This window comes from Triturus cristatus, chromosome 9 (genome assembly GCF_964204655.1).
Source record: "Triturus cristatus chromosome 9, aTriCri1.1, whole genome shotgun sequence".
In the NCBI taxonomy this organism is placed as follows: Eukaryota; Metazoa; Chordata; class Amphibia; order Caudata; family Salamandridae; genus Triturus; species Triturus cristatus.
The window spans coordinates 661,024,875-661,042,316 of record NC_140592.1 but is presented as its reverse complement, the minus strand read 5'-3'; the positions used below and the strand labels follow the sequence as shown (position 1 = coordinate 661,042,316).

The 17,442-nt window shown below is 51.2% G+C and overlaps 1 protein-coding gene across 2 annotated transcripts in view; it reads right to left on the bottom strand.

The window, feature by feature from the left end:
- Positions 1-17,442, bottom strand: part of CLPTM1 (CLPTM1 regulator of GABA type A receptor forward trafficking) — a 409,252-nt gene that overhangs the window by 36,327 nt on the left and 355,483 nt on the right. For both annotated transcript variants that reach the window (XM_085625718.1, XM_085625717.1), the window contains exon 12: positions 16,066-16,201. In XM_085625718.1, coding sequence (XP_085481844.1) covers positions 16,066-16,201 — 136 coding nt within the window. The remainder of the gene's footprint in view (positions 1-16,065; positions 16,202-17,442) is intronic.

Genomic DNA, 17,442 nt, shown 5'->3' with positions numbered 1-17,442 from the left:
GGAAAAATTTTAAGACCACACTATGGCATGCGTCCCAAATGCAGCAAAGGTCATCATGCACATAATGAACTGATTAGTTAACAGATGTCTACATCTGTTAAAACAACTGTCTGTTAGCAATAGGTCTTGTAAAAGAGTTTCGTTTCTGGTAGCTTCCAAAACTTTCAATGGCCGAGGGACACAAAAGAAGAAGGAAGCCTACACTTGTGAGAGCCCAGCTGTCCAGGATTGCCTGCTCGGCGCTGAATTCTGTAGTGCCTGTTGGGAGACTAAGTCCTGAGCTGCTGAAGTGGTCACAAGTCCACAGGATCTGTGGTCTTCAAAAAGTGGACCCTGGTCCTACTGCAAGAAAGAGACACTCACCTGTGGACAACTGCTGAAAACTGCTGTAACTGGAGACCAGTCAACCAATGGTAACTGGACCTGCACTGGACTCCACTGGGGCATCTTGAAAGATACAGTCCTGAGGCCAGAGAGGACCCCTAAAGTTCATGGACCCTGGTGAGGCCCCATGAACACTCCTGCACCTCTTCCGGAGCTCCAGCATTCCCAGCATCGTAGCAGCATCCTGTATCAGAACTGCAATCCTGGATAAAACTTCGGGGAGGACCTTGAGACTGGTGGACCGGACAGGTAACTGTCTCCCTAGACATAAGTGGTCCCTATGACTGGCTCCTGACCCGTTGTGGCAAGTCCAAGAGAGGATTAATAGTCATACTAGCCCGCTGGCTCAGGAACCATGGCACTGATTACAACGATTTACTGGAACTTAAAAAAATTTACGTACATTGAAAAAAAAAATCATCTCTCAGGTTCCCTTTGATATATTTTTGTCATTCTAGTGTCTAAATAACATTAAAAATACATTGCATTTTTATAAATAGGTGTTGGATTTTTACGGTCATGTTTCTTACTTACCTATTTTGGTACTTCTAAATGCTGTACACTTGTTTCTTTGACTAAGCCCAACTGCTCTGTGCCACAGCTATCCAGGACTGAGCTAAGGGTTAACTTAAGAAACCTAACTAGACCTGATAAAGATTGTGACATTATTACATGGTGAGGTCTCTCAACCAACCACTATGGATAATAATCCACTTACCTACAACATTACATTGCAAATGTACAAGTTACTTACCTTCGGTAACGATGTATCTGGTAGAGACGATTCTAGCCGCAGATTCCTTAACGAAGAATTATCCCCAGGTGTGAGACTGGACCCGGAAAACTTTCTTGCCCAGCATCTCTGCGCGCCGGGGGGCCACGCGACGCCACTCCATCGTCCTCCGCGGGCGCGACGTCATCGAGGTCACATAAGCCCCACCCCGGCGCGCTGACGTCAGTTTGCTTCAAATAACTTTTTCCGCACCACAACACGGAGCCATCACAACAAAACTGAGGAGAGCATGGGAACAGTGAGCGAAAAAAACAGAGAAACAAAATAGAAAGAAACAAAAGGTGAGAAACATCAACAGGTGGCACCAAGACACCAGAAGGCGACAACAGCAGGCCAGAGCAGGAAAAGAGCAGAGCACCACTCTGAGGAACAATTGTGCAGGTGAAAGCACCAGGTGGCAGTAAAGCACCAGAAGGCCAGAGCAGCGAAGCCAGAGCAAGAAAAGCGCAAAGCACCACTCCGTGGAACCACCTTGCAAGCCCAAACGAGAGCCATCCTGGAGGCACAAGCATGTGAAAGCGCCGTGACAGAAAGAGAGAGAGGGTCTGCAACCACAAACACAAAGGGAAGGGCCACAAGCCCAGAAAAGATGAACAGCAGCAATCCATCCCCAGACTTCACTGCCAAGGACGGCCATACCTCCTGAAAGGAGGAGGAGGTCAAAGGACAGATAATCCATCCGCAGACTACATTGCCAAGGAGGGCCATAACCCCTGAAAGGAGTAGGAGGTCAAAGGACAGGTAAAAGAACCCCCAACATAGACCACCGGCTGGGGATCAGAAACTCTAACAACAGAGGGAAAGAGCAAAAGGAGGCCCTCACGCTGGATATAAACCAGCTGGAGGGATGCCTGACCGGAAGAAAACGAAGAGGACACCTACAGAAGACAAGCCACCCAGAGGGAGATGACTGCAGAAACCCAAGCAGAGGGTCCTCGCAGAACGGGGAGGAAGGGCGGGTCGTGAAGGAATCTGCGGCTAGAATCGTCTCTACCAGATACATTGTTACCGAAGGTAAGTAACTTGTACATCTGATAGAGACTACTAGCCGCAGATTCCTTAACGTAGAATAGATACCCCAGCCATACCCAGAAGGGAGGAGGGCCTGCGAGAGAGTCTCCCCAACAGGAGAGACACAGGACCCCAGTATGGGACATGTCATAGGGACAAGAAGGGACAGGCCAGGATAGCCTAAGCCCAACCAAGGGAGAACTGCCAAACACCCCGCAGGGGCAGACAGTGCCCGAAAGCCCCAAGGAACACAAGGACCACCTCAAACCCTAAGGAGAAGAGCAAGAACCGGAGGCAGGGCCCACCGTAAGAAACAGACACAGTGACAGAAAAAGCTGAACACCCTTAACCGCAAGCAGCGGACAAGGCAGGAACGACTCCACCGCCAAAGCGCCGACAGAAAAGAAAGGCACAGATGCGCAAAGCCCCAGCTGAACCAGGGGCAGGGGCACAAGGGAATACATCAAAGGCCACAACGGTAGAGAAGAACAAACAGGCCTGCACGGGCATGCGCAGCCTACAGCATGCAACAACACAGAACGGTGCACCCAGGACAAACCAGACGCCAGCCGAAGGCAGAGGCCAGGCAGGGCTAGGACACACCCCAAGAGAGGGGCCGGTCCAGAAACACACACACACAGACCCACGAAAGAAGTGGAACCAGGCAAAAAAGAAAGAAGGAGGACGGACCAAGCCATCCACCAGAACACAGAAACCAAAGAAAGCCAGTCCCCCCCGAACACCAGACAGGACCAAGCCGAAACACCAGACAGAAGTGCAGAACCGCTACAACACGATGCCGCAGACAGCAGCCAGACTGGGCTAGCGACGTTGCGAACCAGGGGAAGGATGGACATGGGCGCAATGCAAGCTGCTTCAAAACAATCAGCAAGAAGATCGCACCTACGACATACCATGGCGCCATGGAGAGCAAGGAGCCCAAAGGCCGACCACACCTCCCCAGCACATGACAGAGCTATGCAATAGCTACCATTACCCCACATAGGTTATGTTACGTCCCAAGAAACATGGGAACACCTCTTAGGAAAAAATTTCCGCAGCAGAGGACAAACAGAAAGACCTGCGGAGAAAACCACAGGCGGCTTGCCAATCAGCCAATAAAGAAGATGCAGAAGGCCCAAGCTCAGGACCTACACGGGCTTACTAACAGCCAAAACCACAAGGCAAAAAAGGGCCGGACCAGCAGCCAACAGCACGAAAGGGCCCACGGAAAGACCCTGAAGGCACACCAACCACACAGAACACACAACCGGGACTTCTCGTTACTAGGCCCCATAAAACAACGGGAGAACACTTCCCAGAATACAGACCGACATCCAGGGTCACTGAGAAGGAGGAGGAGGAGGAGAACGACGAAGCCCCGCAAGGAACCTCTGAATGGCAGAATCCGCAGGGGCGTGAAACAAAAGAGCGCCATCGAAGGGAAGGTCAATCAGCTGCTCCCTAACGTTCTCAGGGAAAACACTATCCCTCAACCAAGCATGGCGACGGAGGGCCACTGAAGAAGCCATGGTGCGACCAAGCACCTCCGAAACGTCCAGAGCAGAGCGAAGAATAAACGCTGCCATGTCCCGGCCATCCAACACATTGTGCCGCAGATCAGCGCAGGCACCCTCCTGAGAAGCGGAAGACGGATGGGACTCCGCCGAATCCCATAAGCAAGAAGTGGTTCTGGACAATACACAAAGCGAATTAAGTGCCCGCAAGGCAGCACTGGAGGAGGCGAAGATGTTGCGCCCCCCAGGAATCTAGCCACCGGGCCTCCCGTGACTGGGGAGACAACACCGATGGCAAGGAGGGAAAGGCAGTCTGCAAAAGAGGGCCCCTGGTAGAGAACCTCCAGCAAATGATCCGCGGGGAAATGGGCAGCCGGATTGCCCATGCGCAAGATCCCCGCAGCCGTGGAGACAGCCCGGGCGAAGGCAACACTCACCTCCGTAGGACAACGCGGTGGGGATAGCAATTCCACCGTGAGCGATGGCTCTAAGCTAAGCCAGCCGTCCCCCAGCCCAACCGGAGGAAGGAAGGGCGAAGCTCGGAACAGGGGAAGGTGGACCGACGAGTGGGGAATCTGAGGCGCCTCCGGGGAAGACAGCGGGCGCGGGGACTGCGAAGAGCCGTCCTTGGAAGACGCCGGGGAAAAGGCCACGACGCGGCGTCTCGTCTACGAAGAAGATGAAACAAACAGTTGCCGAACCTCTGGAGAAGAGGGGGCGTCCGAAGACGAATCAACGACTCGACGCAGCGCCGTAGAGTCTGCCACCGGCGTCAGCTCAACGCCGACAGGCACCGAAGGGGACGCCGAAACGACCTCTGCCACGACTCGCGCCGCGGGAGAACGGGGCAGGGTCGGAGTCGGGGCGGCCAAGGAACAGCGCTGACTCGACCTCCGACGAGGCAGCCACCTGCATGGAGAGACGAGGGGGGCCCGGGGACACACCCCGGCCTCTAGCCAGCGCCTGCGGCGCCGCCAGGGCAGGCAGCCGCCGGCGCCTGGGCGGCATCAGCTCTGCCTCGGACAAGGCCGCTGACTGCCCAGAGGACGTCTCGAAGACGAGCCTCGAGTCCCGGCAACCTCTCGCGACACCACAGGAACCTCCGCGGGGGTTTGCGGCGAGGCAGAGACGCCGTGGTCCAAAGGAGGGAACCCCGGAGGGGCCACACCTCAACACCACCACATTTCCAGAACCTGGAGCCGAACCTGTGAGCGCCGGAGCTGCCGGCGATGCCCCCGAAGTCCTCGCACATGGCAAGGGATCCGCAGACGTCCCAGGAAGATGAGGAGAAGAAGCAAGAGCCAAAGAAGCCTGCAAGGTGCCGCATAGACCTCCATTTGGGCTCTGGTCGCCTGTGCGTCGGGGAACGGCGGGGAGGGTGGCGACACGCGGGGCCGCACAACCCACTGAGAACCCGCGCCCCACACAGGCCGGGGACCGGGCCACAGGGGCAAAGTGCGACACTTACCAACAGGTGAGCGATGCCCACAGGCCTTGGAGAGGGACGATGTCGGAGACGGATGCAGCGGTTCTTGAACCCTTCCGCGGGGGACGGACGCGGCGACGCCGCCGGCCTGGACATGCGGGCCGAGAGGAGTTTCATCCGGCGCTCCCGCCGGCACTTCGGCTTCATCTGCGGACAAGCCTCGCAGTCCGTGGAGTCGTGGTGCTCCCTCAAACACCACATACAGATGGGTTGAGGGTCAATCGCCGACATCTGGCGCAATCAAGACGAGCACGTCTTGAAGCCCGAAGGCATTCGCACACTTATCAAGAAAATGCAAAATGTAAAAAGAAGGACTGAAAACAGGCCAGGAACATGATCCGGATCCGCGTTGCACACAGAAAATAAGAAAACTGACGACAGCGTGCCGGGGTGGGGCTTATGTGACCTCGCTGACGTCGCGCCCGCGGATGACGTCGGGCGGAGTCACGTGGTACCGCCCCCCAGCGCGCAGAGATGCTGGGCAAGCAAGTTTTCAGTGTCCAGTATCACGCCTGGGGATAATTCTACGTTAAGAAATCTGCGGCTACTAGTCTCTATCAGATATGTACATCAGGTAAATGGGAACAACTTTGGTGACACCCACATATCACAATTCAACCCTAGTGATTGCAGAACCCCGTAATCGCAATGCCCCTCTACACCTATACCAGATGGAGAATCAGACTACAAGAGGGTTTCATTTATAAGGCAGGCCTACTGGCTTTGTCAAGGGGTCAACATCGACATATAAAAGGTAAACCTACTGGCCTTGTCAGGGTGCCACATTAATATATAGAACAGGCATGTTGACTATCAGGCGGTCACACATTATTACCAAAAAACACATGTTATACATCAGCAATATAACTCCATGATAGCTCAATCAAAATCAATGAGAACATTAATGATATTCAAATGCAGTAATTGTAAATATATGCATTGCAACATTCATCAACAAAATTAATAAAGCATTTGTATTCAAAGCAACCATAAGAATATCAGAGTCCTATTTACTATTTTCATTCCACATAGCAGCCATAGGACCATCCACAAAAGGGTCCCCACACTCCAGAGCCCAAAAGCAAAAGTTCAAGTTCCAAGAGAGATTAAAATGACAAGCATCTCCCCATCGTCATGAATTCGAGATTCCAGGAGACTTAGGGTTAGGTTTTCTTAAATAATTTCTGGTGGGTTACTGCACCTCCTGCAGCCCCCATAACATCTGCACAAAATGTTGGTGATGCCCTTTTTAGGTCTCGCGACCTGCGTTGCACTGTGCAGCAGTGCTCGCGCAGGCGAGAGTCCTTTTGACCGGGTTTTGAAAATCGACTTGGAAAATGCACACGCTCGTGCGTGTGATTTTACCTTTGCGGCCTGCTATTGGCCTTTCGGAGCGTGATCTTTTGTAAAATAGACACCAATAGGCCAGAGGCGGGCGCATAGCTCCGCCCCTGGCCTATTGGTGTCTATTACGCGCATTTCCTGCCATATAGTTTCAATTATCGTGCCCAGACACGGGCGCGATAATTGAAAGCATATGGGCGCACGCACCACTCGCGGCTTTGTTTTTCACAAAGGCGATCGCTCTTGCGATTGCCTTTCTCCTCCCTCCCCTTTGCCCCCTTGTCTATATTGGTCGGCTAAGTCCAGATCAGCAGTATTGTGAGTCCGCTGCTCTTTTTCCTGGGTGACTTCTTTGTGGGGCTCCTCTCCCCACCCATAGTGCCACAGGCAGCCCTGCTCACCATGAGCTGAGTTTTCTGCTCAGTGAGGTGAGGGACTGGAGCCCAGAGGAGAACCACAGAAGAGCGAGATAGCAGGTATCCCATCACGAGCATGCAGTGGGATCTAGTTACGCTTTTAAGTGCAAATTTAAATAAGACTGCTTGGGTTTATTTTATAAATAGAAGGTCCCTTTAATACGTTTTCTATGTGACACTTTTGTAAAGCGTAAATCTGAATGGCTGTGGTTCTGTGTGTGCACTGTTCTGTTTACGCTAAGAGTGCCGGCTGTAGCCAGTTGACACGGACAAGATTTCATACTTGCACAAGTATATTTTACTGGCTGTAGAATAGCATACAAATTGTGATTTCAGACCCTACGCCTTTTAAATCCTTCGGTTTGCTTCTTACGTGAAAACAGTGAAGGAAATCCTAACACAGTGGGGTGTTTTGCAGCTTGTGATACCGCTGCACCTGCATTTAACTTGCTTTTAAAACATCACAGTGGAAATGGCTAGCACAGTTCTCATGGCTTCATCAGTGGGTAATTTGCGATTCATGGATATAAAACACCTCAACTGTGAGTCGTGCCTACGTGAAGGGATCTGACAGCCTATCGGGTAATTTAGCTGCTCATTAATCCGTTTCATTTGGAAACTTAATTTATCGCAGACATAGAATTTTCATCTTGTAGCTTTCAGGTTTTAAAAATGGGTTCTAAAGCATGCTCGGTACTACCAAGTTTAACACGCCCCCTAAGTACTCTGTGTGGGGTTAGAAAACAAATAGTATTAAATCTTTGGGATAGTCCGCGCCTAATAAAACGCATGCTTTTGGTCCACCATTAAATCTTTGCTATAAACCTTAGCATTTGATGTAGTGCATAAGACAATCTACACTTGCTGCTGCTCCAATATTTTATTCAGTAACCGATAACGAATAGTTTCTTACCTGTCGGTGTAGTTTTGCAGCTTGAAGATCTTTCTGGATTCACTATGCTGTGCATTATTCCGCGATCTTGTGGTTGGGTCCGGATTCGTAGTCTTTTCTTTGTTTTTTTTTTTTTTCGTAGCCCAGGTGGGCGTCGACGTACACCATTTGGTGCACCTCCCGTGACGTCGTCGTGCTTCCTGCGGAAGTCCCACCTTTGGGGCGCCATCTTCGGGTTCTTTTTTCCTTTCCTCTTTTTTTTTTTTTTTTTTTTTAACCCTAGGCGATTGATTAATCCTTCTTGTCCCTTTATCTGTATGTTTGTATTTCTTTGATCTTTTCCATTTTACCCCCTCTTCCTCCAGCCTCATCTTCCTGGCGGAGGTGGGTGGGTTCGCTAGTGAATCCAGAAAGATCTTCAAGCTGCAAAACTACACCGACAGGTAAGAAACTATTCGTTTTGCAGCGTGAATCTTTCTGGATTCACTATGCTGTGCATCGATTTTGTAGCGGTTTTCCTAGTTCTGTGGCGGCTGGGTGGTAGATGAGCGTTGGTCGTTGAAAATGTGCTGAAGCACCTTCTGTCCAACCTGTGCTTCCTTGTTCATCTGAATGTCCACGCAGTAGTGTTTCGTGAACGTGTGCACGGATGCCCAAGTTGCCGCGAGGCATATGTCCTGGATGGGCGTGTTCGCCAGGAAGGCCACGGTGGCCCCTTTCTTCCTTGTGGAGTGAGCCTGCGGCCCCTCCGCTAGCTCCTGTCCAGCCTGTTTGTGGCAGAATTGAATAGTGAGGGCAATCCACCTTGCGATGGTGCCCTTAGTCACTGGTCTACCCATGAAGCTAGTAGCAAAGGACACAAACAGCTGTTTAGACTTCCTGAGTTCCTTGGTTCTCTCAATGTAGTGCATCACCGCTCTTCTGGCATCGAGGGTGTGCAGTGCCTTTTCTGCGTTTGTAGTCGCGTTTTGGAAGAAACTTGGTATCTGGATAGCCTGATTTATGTGGAACGCCGACACTACCTTGGGCATGAAGTGTGGGTCCGTTCTCAGGACTATTCTATCTTTGTGAATCTGAATGTAGGGTTCCTGCAGCGTTAGTGCTTGAAGCTCGCTCACCCTGCGTAGTGAGGTTATGGCCACCAGAAAGGCTGTTTTCATAGTCAACATCTGCAGTGTGGCCTTGTGAATGGGTTCAAACGGTGCCTTCATGAGCTCCGTCAGGACCACATTCAGATTCCATGCCGGCGGCGGCAACCTTTTCGGGGGGGCCATCCTTTTGGCTCCTTCCATGAATCTCCTCACCACCTGCGAGCTGAAGAAACTTCCACCTTTTTCACCTCTGGTGTAGGCCACGATGGCCGCTAGGTGTACCCTTAGTGAGCTCGAGCAGAGGCTACTCTTTAGAAGGTGTGTGAGGTACCTCAGTACTGTTGTCTCTTGTCATTCTGTTTTGCAGGCCCTTTTTCCGGCACCACACAGTGAACCTCTTCCATTTTGCGCTGTAGCATTTTCGTGTAGTTGGTTTCCTCGCCTCCCGTAGCACTCGCATCGTGCTCGGCGGCAATCTTAGGTGTGCGAACTCTAGGTCTTCAGGAGCCATGCCGCCAGGTTGAGGGTCTCTGGCTCTGGGTGCAGGACCTCTCCGTTTTGCATTGAGAGCAGGTCCTTCCTCCTCTCGAACCTGTATGGGTCGCCTTGTGCCATTTCTTGAATTTGTGAGAACCATGTCTGCCTCGCCCACTGCGGAGCCACCAGGATCAGGGTCATGTTGCTGGTTCTGCACTTGTCGAGCACTCTGTGCAACAGGGGTATCGGTGGAAAGGCGTAGGCAAATGTCCTCGACCAGCTTATCCATAGGGCATTTCCCTTGGATTGCTGATCTGGTTGCCTGGACGCGAAGCTTTGGCCTTTTGCATTGTGGCGTGTTGCAAAAAGGTCTATTGTGGGAGTCCCCCATCTCCGGAAGAGTTTCTCCGTTTCCTGGCCATTGAGCTCCCACTCGTGTGATGCTGAGGTCTGCCTGCTTAGCCAGTCTGCCTCCACATTGTCCTTCCCCGGTAGGTGAATTGCCAGTAGATCTATCCTGAGAGGTATGGCCCATCTCCAAATCTCCTGAGCTAGGGATGAGAGCGGGAACGACTGTGTCCCCCCTTGTTTGTTGATGTAGAACATCGCCGTGGTGTTGTCTGTTTGGACCAACACCCTCTTGTTGAACAGGTGCCTCTGGAATGCCTTCAGGGCTAGCAGGATTGTTTTCAACTCGAGGTAGTTGATATGGCGGACCGCATCTGCTGGGGCCCATAGACCCCTCACTCTGAGGTTGTCCATGTGCGCTCCCCATCCCTTCTGCGATGCGTCCGTGGTAATGGTCACTGTTGGGATTGGTGGTGTCAGGCTTCTCCCTGCTGTTATGTTGTCTCTGTTCCACCAAGTTATCTCCTCCTGCACTGCGTGCGTAACAACCACTAGATCCTCCCAGCTTCCGTTTGCTTGTGACCATTGTTGTTGTAGCCATTCCTGGAATGGTCTCATGTGCAGGCGTACATTCGGCACCAGCTGGATACAGGACGCCATCATCCCCATCATCTTGCTCACAGCCCTCACTGTCAGAGCTCGCCCCTTCTGGTAGAGCTTCGCCTCCTTCAGTAGAGCCTCTGTCCTCCTCTCGCTGGGCACTACTGTACTGTTGCGGGAGTTGATCTTTGCCCCCAGGAAAATCTTCACCTGCTCCGGTTCCATCGATGATTTTCCCCAGTGGATCGAGAATCCCAGATTTGTGAGGGTGTCTGTTACGCGTTTTGCGTGCCTCTTGCACTTCCCGCGTGAGTTTGCCTTGACCAGCCAGTCGTCCAAGTAGGGGTAGACATGTATTCCCTGCCTTCCTAGGTGCGCCGCTACCGCCGACAGGCATTTTGTAAAGACCCTTGGTGCTGATTTTAATCCGAAGGCCAGGGTTGTGAACTGGTAGTGTTCTTGTTCGATGTTGAATCTTAGAAGGCCCTTGTGCCTTCTGTTTATTGGGATGTGAAGATAGGCATCCTTGAGGTCCACGGTGACCATGAAGTCCCCTTCTCTTATCTGTGGCAGAACCTCCTGCAGTGAAGTCATTTTGAACCTTTGCGTTCTGATGAACTTGTTTAGGTAACGGAGGTCTAGTATGGGTCTGAGGTCTCCGTCTACCTTCGGAACCACGAAGTAGTTTGAGTAGACCCCTTTGTTGCGTTCTCTGAACGGCACTGTCTCTATGGCTCCCTTTTGCAGGAGTTTCCGCGTTTCTTCTCTGAGTATTGCCAGTTCTTGGGCCGATCTCAGTCTTCCCCTTGGTTTCCTGTTTGGAGGTCTTTTCTCCAAATCTACGCAGTACCCGTACTGCACAACGTTCCGTATCCACTTGTCTGTGGTTATACGCCGCCACTCCTGAAGGTAGAACCTCAGTCTTCCGCCTACTGGTGTCGTATGCTCGTAGGCTCTTGAATTTTCTCTTCCCCCTGATGACACTTTTTTGCGCCTCACCCTTGGGGTCCTGACGAGGGTAGGCGTCCTCTTGCGTGCTGAGTCACTTCGTCGAGGGCTGTTCGCCCTCTCTCCTCCTTTGGCCACGTCCGTTCCCTCTCCCGCGAAAGGACTGGCCCCGAGGTTGATATTGCCAGTTTTGCTTCTGCTGACCTTGTCCGTGACCTTCACCCTGCTGACTTTGTTGGAACGCCTGGTGCGACGTCCCCTGCTGGCTTCCTCCCCTACCGTAGGGTCTTCGAGGGATTTCCTCGCCTCATTCCCCTCAGCTGTAGGGCCCCCATGGACCTCGCCGTCTCGTTTTCTTTTTTCAGCTGGGTGAGCTTGTCGTCCACTGTTGCTCCGAACAGTGTCTCTCCATTGAAGGGGGTGCCAAGGATGTTGTTCTGCACTTCCGGTTTGAATCCCGAGATTCTTAGCCATGCATGCCTCCTCTCTGTGACCCCTATGGCCATGAGTCTTGCTGAAGTCTCTGCCCCATCCAACGCCATCTTTATACAGGAGTTGGCGATGTTTTTGCCTTCATCTATCAGGTGAGAGGCTCTCTGCCGGTATTCTTCGGGGAGGTGCTTTACTAACTCCCCCATCTCATCCCAGTGCTGGTATTGGTGTCTATTGAGGAGTGCATTTGAATTCGCCATGCGCCAGTGCATTGCGGCGTTCCTCTCGACCTTTCTTCCTGTGAGGTCAATCCTCCTGCTCTCCTTATCCGGGGGTGGGCCCGAAGTTGCTGGTACGTTGGCCCTTCTCCTGGCCGCGGAGGCTATGATGGAGTCCGCGGTCACGCTACCCTTGATGTAAGGGGGGTCCAGGGAGGAGTGCTTATATTTCTTCTCTGTCCTGGGCGTGATCGACCGGCAGGTCGCAGGTTCCTTGAAGGCTTCTCTCCCCTGATTCATCACGCTTTGTAGCATGGGGAGGAACTGGCTCCTTGTCTGGATGGGGAGCAGTGTCTCGACGAGAAAATCGGCTTTCGGCTTCTCCTCGTCGAGTTTGACGCCGAAGGCCATTGCTGCGCTCCTGACCACCATATTGTAGACCCCGATGTCGTCGGGTGGCGAAGGCCTCGAAGGGTACGTGTCCACGGGCTCCTCCGGGTTTTCGGTGTCGAGATCGTGCCATTCGACGTCGTTGCTGGTAGATGCCGCCGATTCGTAGAACGACCGTTGGTCTTCTTCCTCGGCTTCTCCCTCATAATAGGGCTCTTCTTCCTCTTCGAGTTCCCTTGTCAGCCCTTCGGCGTCGAACTCGTCTTCGACCTCCTCGACGTCCGCTGATGGGACCGTTGGAATCTTGAATTCCTTCATTCTGGCGTCGAACTCCTTCTTTCTTTGAAGGATGTTCTCCATTTCGGCCTCGAGCCGCCTCTTCTTTTTCTCCATCTCGGAGATGCTTTCGGCGTCGACCGCGGGTCTTTTCGATGAAACTTGCGTCGACGTCGAACGTTCTTTCTGCGTCGATCGGCCCGTTTCATGGGATGCTTTCGACGACCCTTGCCTTTCGGCGTCTTTCGGCACCAGGGAGTCCTTATCTAAGGATCCGCTCGGCCTCTTGTCCGTGGTTCCCCCTTTGGACGTCGAAGTTTTCGGCGCCGGGGCTCCCTTCGTGGACTTTGACTCAGATTTTCTCGAGTCACCCTCGTGTTGTCGAGGTACTTTCTGTTTTGCGCTCGACGATTCTCTTACCTCGTCTTCTTTTTTCTTGTCGGTCTCTACGACCGTGAAGTTTTCGGCTGTCTCGGCGACGTTGTCCTCGTCGTCCGAGGAGAGGCCCAGAGCGTAGAGCGTCGGGGGCTTCCCCTTGCCATCCATGCTGGCGTTGGCCCTTCTCTGCCGCTCTCTCACCCTGAGTGTCTTCGGCGCGAAGGCTGAGCAGGCGTTGCAGTCGATACTCTGGTGATCGACCGGTAGGCAGAGGTTGCAGACTGGATGCTGGTCTCTCTGCGCGAACTTGTGGTGGCAGTTTGGGCAGAACTTGAATGGCGTCTTGTCCATTGCGCTCAGGGTCTCTGAGCGTGCATTCTCCAAGGCCGTCGAAGAAAAAGGGCGCTGGTCCTCCTTTCTTCGCGCTCCTGATGAAATCTTTTCCTTTCCTGATATCTTCTAGTGTTTCTATCGACGAAACTCGCTTTTCTTCCTTCTTCCTTCGAGTGTAATTCTGGATGTTCCCGATGACGATCCAGACCCAACGGCGGAAAAAAGAATCTGAAGATGGCGCCCCAAAGGTGGGACTTCCGCAGGAAGCACGACGACGTCACGGGAGGTGCACCAAATGGTGTACGTCAACGCCCACCTGGGCTACGAAAAAAAAAAAAACAAAGAAAAGACTACGAATCCGGACCCAACCACAAGATCGCGGAATAATGCACAGCATAGTGAATCCAGAAAGATTCACGCTGCAAAACATTTATTTAATACATTAGTTATCACACTCCTGTTGGGTAACAAGTATTGATGACCCACTATATTAATATATAAAAAAGAATCCCAGTTTATTTCTGTGAAGGCTCTCTCGTACATAAATCATGGAAAATGTCTTGGTAAAACGATTACCGCCGTGGTGTAACTTTTCAGCCTAATCAAAACATTTGAACATCTTCTTTCATAAAGGTCTATTTCTGCCAAACTCTGCCTCAGTCTGTTGAGCACAGTGATATATTCCACGAGTGACTTATAGCCAAGGTCACTTGATTTATGTAATTCTGAAGCTATGTTTATTCTGCATTGTTATGCATTTGCTGCATTTGTCACATGATCCATCACCTACTGCATAATCGGAAGTTACAAAAAACAGTTCCAAGCTCAAATGGATCAAAGGCTACGAAAAATGCTGTCACCAATGTTGCAGGAAGGTGGCAGGCAGGGCGGAACTCAATACCATGTAATTACTATTAACATAATTCAACGGCACACCATGCCACTTAATTCCACTACACAAATCCACACCATACCATTACACAATTAATAATTCCAATCCAACCCACCCCACATAATTCCACTACACACAGACATACACTCCATAACACATGGGTAAATACCATTACCATTTACAAGGCCAATAGCTCTAACTTAAACAATGCGAGACCTATTGCATTTCCAATGCTTGTTAAGTTTGGGGCCACCGCAAGGAAGAATATTCAAATAGGCCCTTACACAGCTTTATAGGGTGCTGCCTCAGCTAGGAGCAGTGAATATCTAAGTAGCGGGTCCCCTAGGTAAGCTAGAGGCCTCGCGCTGCATTTCTTGTTTATCCTTGCTTTTATAGGGGTACCCCTGACATCACCAGTGGAACCCACAACTGTAGAGCCTCGTTGGGGGCCACAGGAGGAAACCCCAGGGCTTCCAAAAACCCAGTTGGATCCCCGTACTTGTGCACCTCTGGTGGAGTGAGTAGGAGCCAGCATCTTTATTTCTGCCCCTGCCACATGGAAGCATCTCCTCTTGCGCTCCCACCATGGGAGCAACTCTATCCACTGCTCCGGTGGCAGTGGGAGCAGCTTTGAGGTAACGTACCCAGTGCTAGCGTTCCTGTCTACAGAGATGGTGGTCCCCTAGACAGGTAAATGTTTCATGCGCTGCAGCGCCCTTTTGTTTTTTTTGTCTCTACCCTTCAGCAAGATGCCAGAGGTGTGGGCTTCCTCCTTTGTTTAGTTGGGCTGGGCTGGCCCAGCCCCAGTGTGTTGTGACAAGCTAACTTTCAGATGCACATCTTCCTTCCCACTCCTTATTTTCCCAGGAACAGAGCCAATCACTAATAATTGCTTCTTTTGTGTGGGGAGGCCTTTGTTGCCCCTGCTAGGGAATAGAGTAATTAACTTGGCCCAGCAGGGTTGACAAAGGCCTAGAATCTGATTAGGAGGTGAGCCAGAAAAATATGCAAGTGGAAGTCCCATAAGATGTTGATTTAGGGTGTTGGAAACTGCAGATTCAAACGTGATGTGCATGTTTTACCCCAGTTTGACACCTCGCTGGACTGTGCAGGCCTACTTAAAGCGAAATTGCCCTTTAAGGGTAGATTTTGCCTAAATGTGCAAAACCAGTAACCCTACTGACCCATCTAGGAATGCCCACTATTATAAGGCCTACCACCAGGTCAGACGCAATCCTTGCAGAGCCCCTTTTGCGCCAGGCTACATAGGCACAATTACCAGGCTGAGCACGATGGCTGTCTCAGAAGCGCAAAAATAAACAATTGATGGACAGAATGCAGAACAATGTCATACATTCACCCCAGTACAGAGATCTGGGCCTAAATCCATCGTTTTTTTGCTCACACGTGCAGCCAACACATGCGTGTGTACACGTGTTCAAGTGTAAGAAGTTCAAGGGACCTTACACTAGCTGTAGAAGGCTCATCTTAAATGGAAGACACTGGCTGTAAATTACCGTGTATTTACCATGAGTGATCTCAGGTAGCGAGAATTCCACACAGAAAAAGTCCTAAAAACAGGTAGTCAAGAGTGAAAAATCCTGGTAGACTAAATGGGTGGAACCCATCTGCTACAATCACCCAATACACTGACTGCAGGCTCTGGAACGTGTTTAGCATGTTCATACGTCACCAAGTCAAGAGGCTGATCACTGGAAATGATAGTCAGGGTGCCTATCGTGAAAATCTGGTAGCAATCCATTGTTTACAGAAACAGCAGGTAAGGAAAAGGAAAACATGAATCCAATATCGTCCCGAACTCCCCTCTGCAATACTCACCAAATGTTAGTAGAAAGCCATAGAGCATGCTCAGAACCCACGAATACCAGCTCTTGTGCTCCATGTAAAGCAGGCTGTACACTGCATAGCAGCCCAGTAGTGGATAGAGGATCCAGGATAGGTAGCGAAATGCCATCTGAGGACGAGCCAAGAGAGAAAGAATTAAGTTACATGTGCACTAAAGAACAACTTCGGTATAGCATTATCTGGTAGAGACAATATTTAGCTGCAGATTTCTTACCTTTCTATTTCCCAGGCATCACACTGTATCCAGAAACTTTTGCGTGAGCAGCACCCCTGAGCGCAGTCAGGTGGCTCAGTTCGTTTCTGTGTGGCGTCGTCAGAAACAACATCGCATTCACCTATATTGGCGCCACCCAATCACGCGGACATCAGTTACTTTTCACGCATTCTACGCCCGAAGCGCAGAGCTTTGAAGTGAACTACTACTGTGTGTCCAAACTAGGGCCCTGACAAGGGAGCAACCCTAGCCCTATACATGTGCCCCCAGAGTGTGGAGGAATGGGTGGGTCTGTAAGAAATCTGCAGCTAGATATGGTCTCTACCAGATAATGTGTTACCGAAGGTAAGTAACTTGTTTATCTGATAGAGACTTCGAGGTCCAGATTCCTTACCTTCGAATAGATACCCAAGCCAAAGCACCCAGGCAGTGGGCTGCGGACCAACTGACTAAACTAAGTCATGCAGTACCGAACAGGCGAAATGCCCATCCATGCGGACCAGACTTCCCAGGTAGTAGTGCTTGTCATACGTGGGCAGGACTGGAACACCACCAGCCAATGCAGTGGTCTCAGCTTTTTCCCTGGTGGAATGAGCCCGTATGCCCTCGGGAAGGCTGCTTTTTAGCCAGGGCGAAGCGGATCTTAATACAGAGAACAACCCAGAACGAAAAGGTTTGTTTCTTAACTTCCCGACCTTTTTTTCGCTCCTACATAGCCCACAAAGAGTTGGTCGTCCACCCAGAATGCTTTTGTGCGGTCAAGGTAGAACAGTGCTCTTTTTGGGTTCCGACGGTGGAGTCATTCCTCCTCTTTAGAGGAATGTAAAGGAGCATTAAAGATGGCCAGGAAGACTGATTATCCCAAATGGAATGGGGATACCAAGTTGGGTAGGAAAAAAACCTGGGTGTGAAGCAGCACCTTATCCGGAAATACCATAGGATAGGGAGGTTTGGATAATAAAGCCTGCAGCTCACTCACCCTCCTGGCAGATGTCATCGCTACTAGAAAAGCGATCTTGATGGTAAGAAGCTGGAGGGGACAACTGTAAAGCAGGTTCAGATGCCACTAAAACACTGAAGGGCGAAGAGGGAAACATAAGTACAAGTCCTTTCAGGAACCTATTTACAATAGGGGA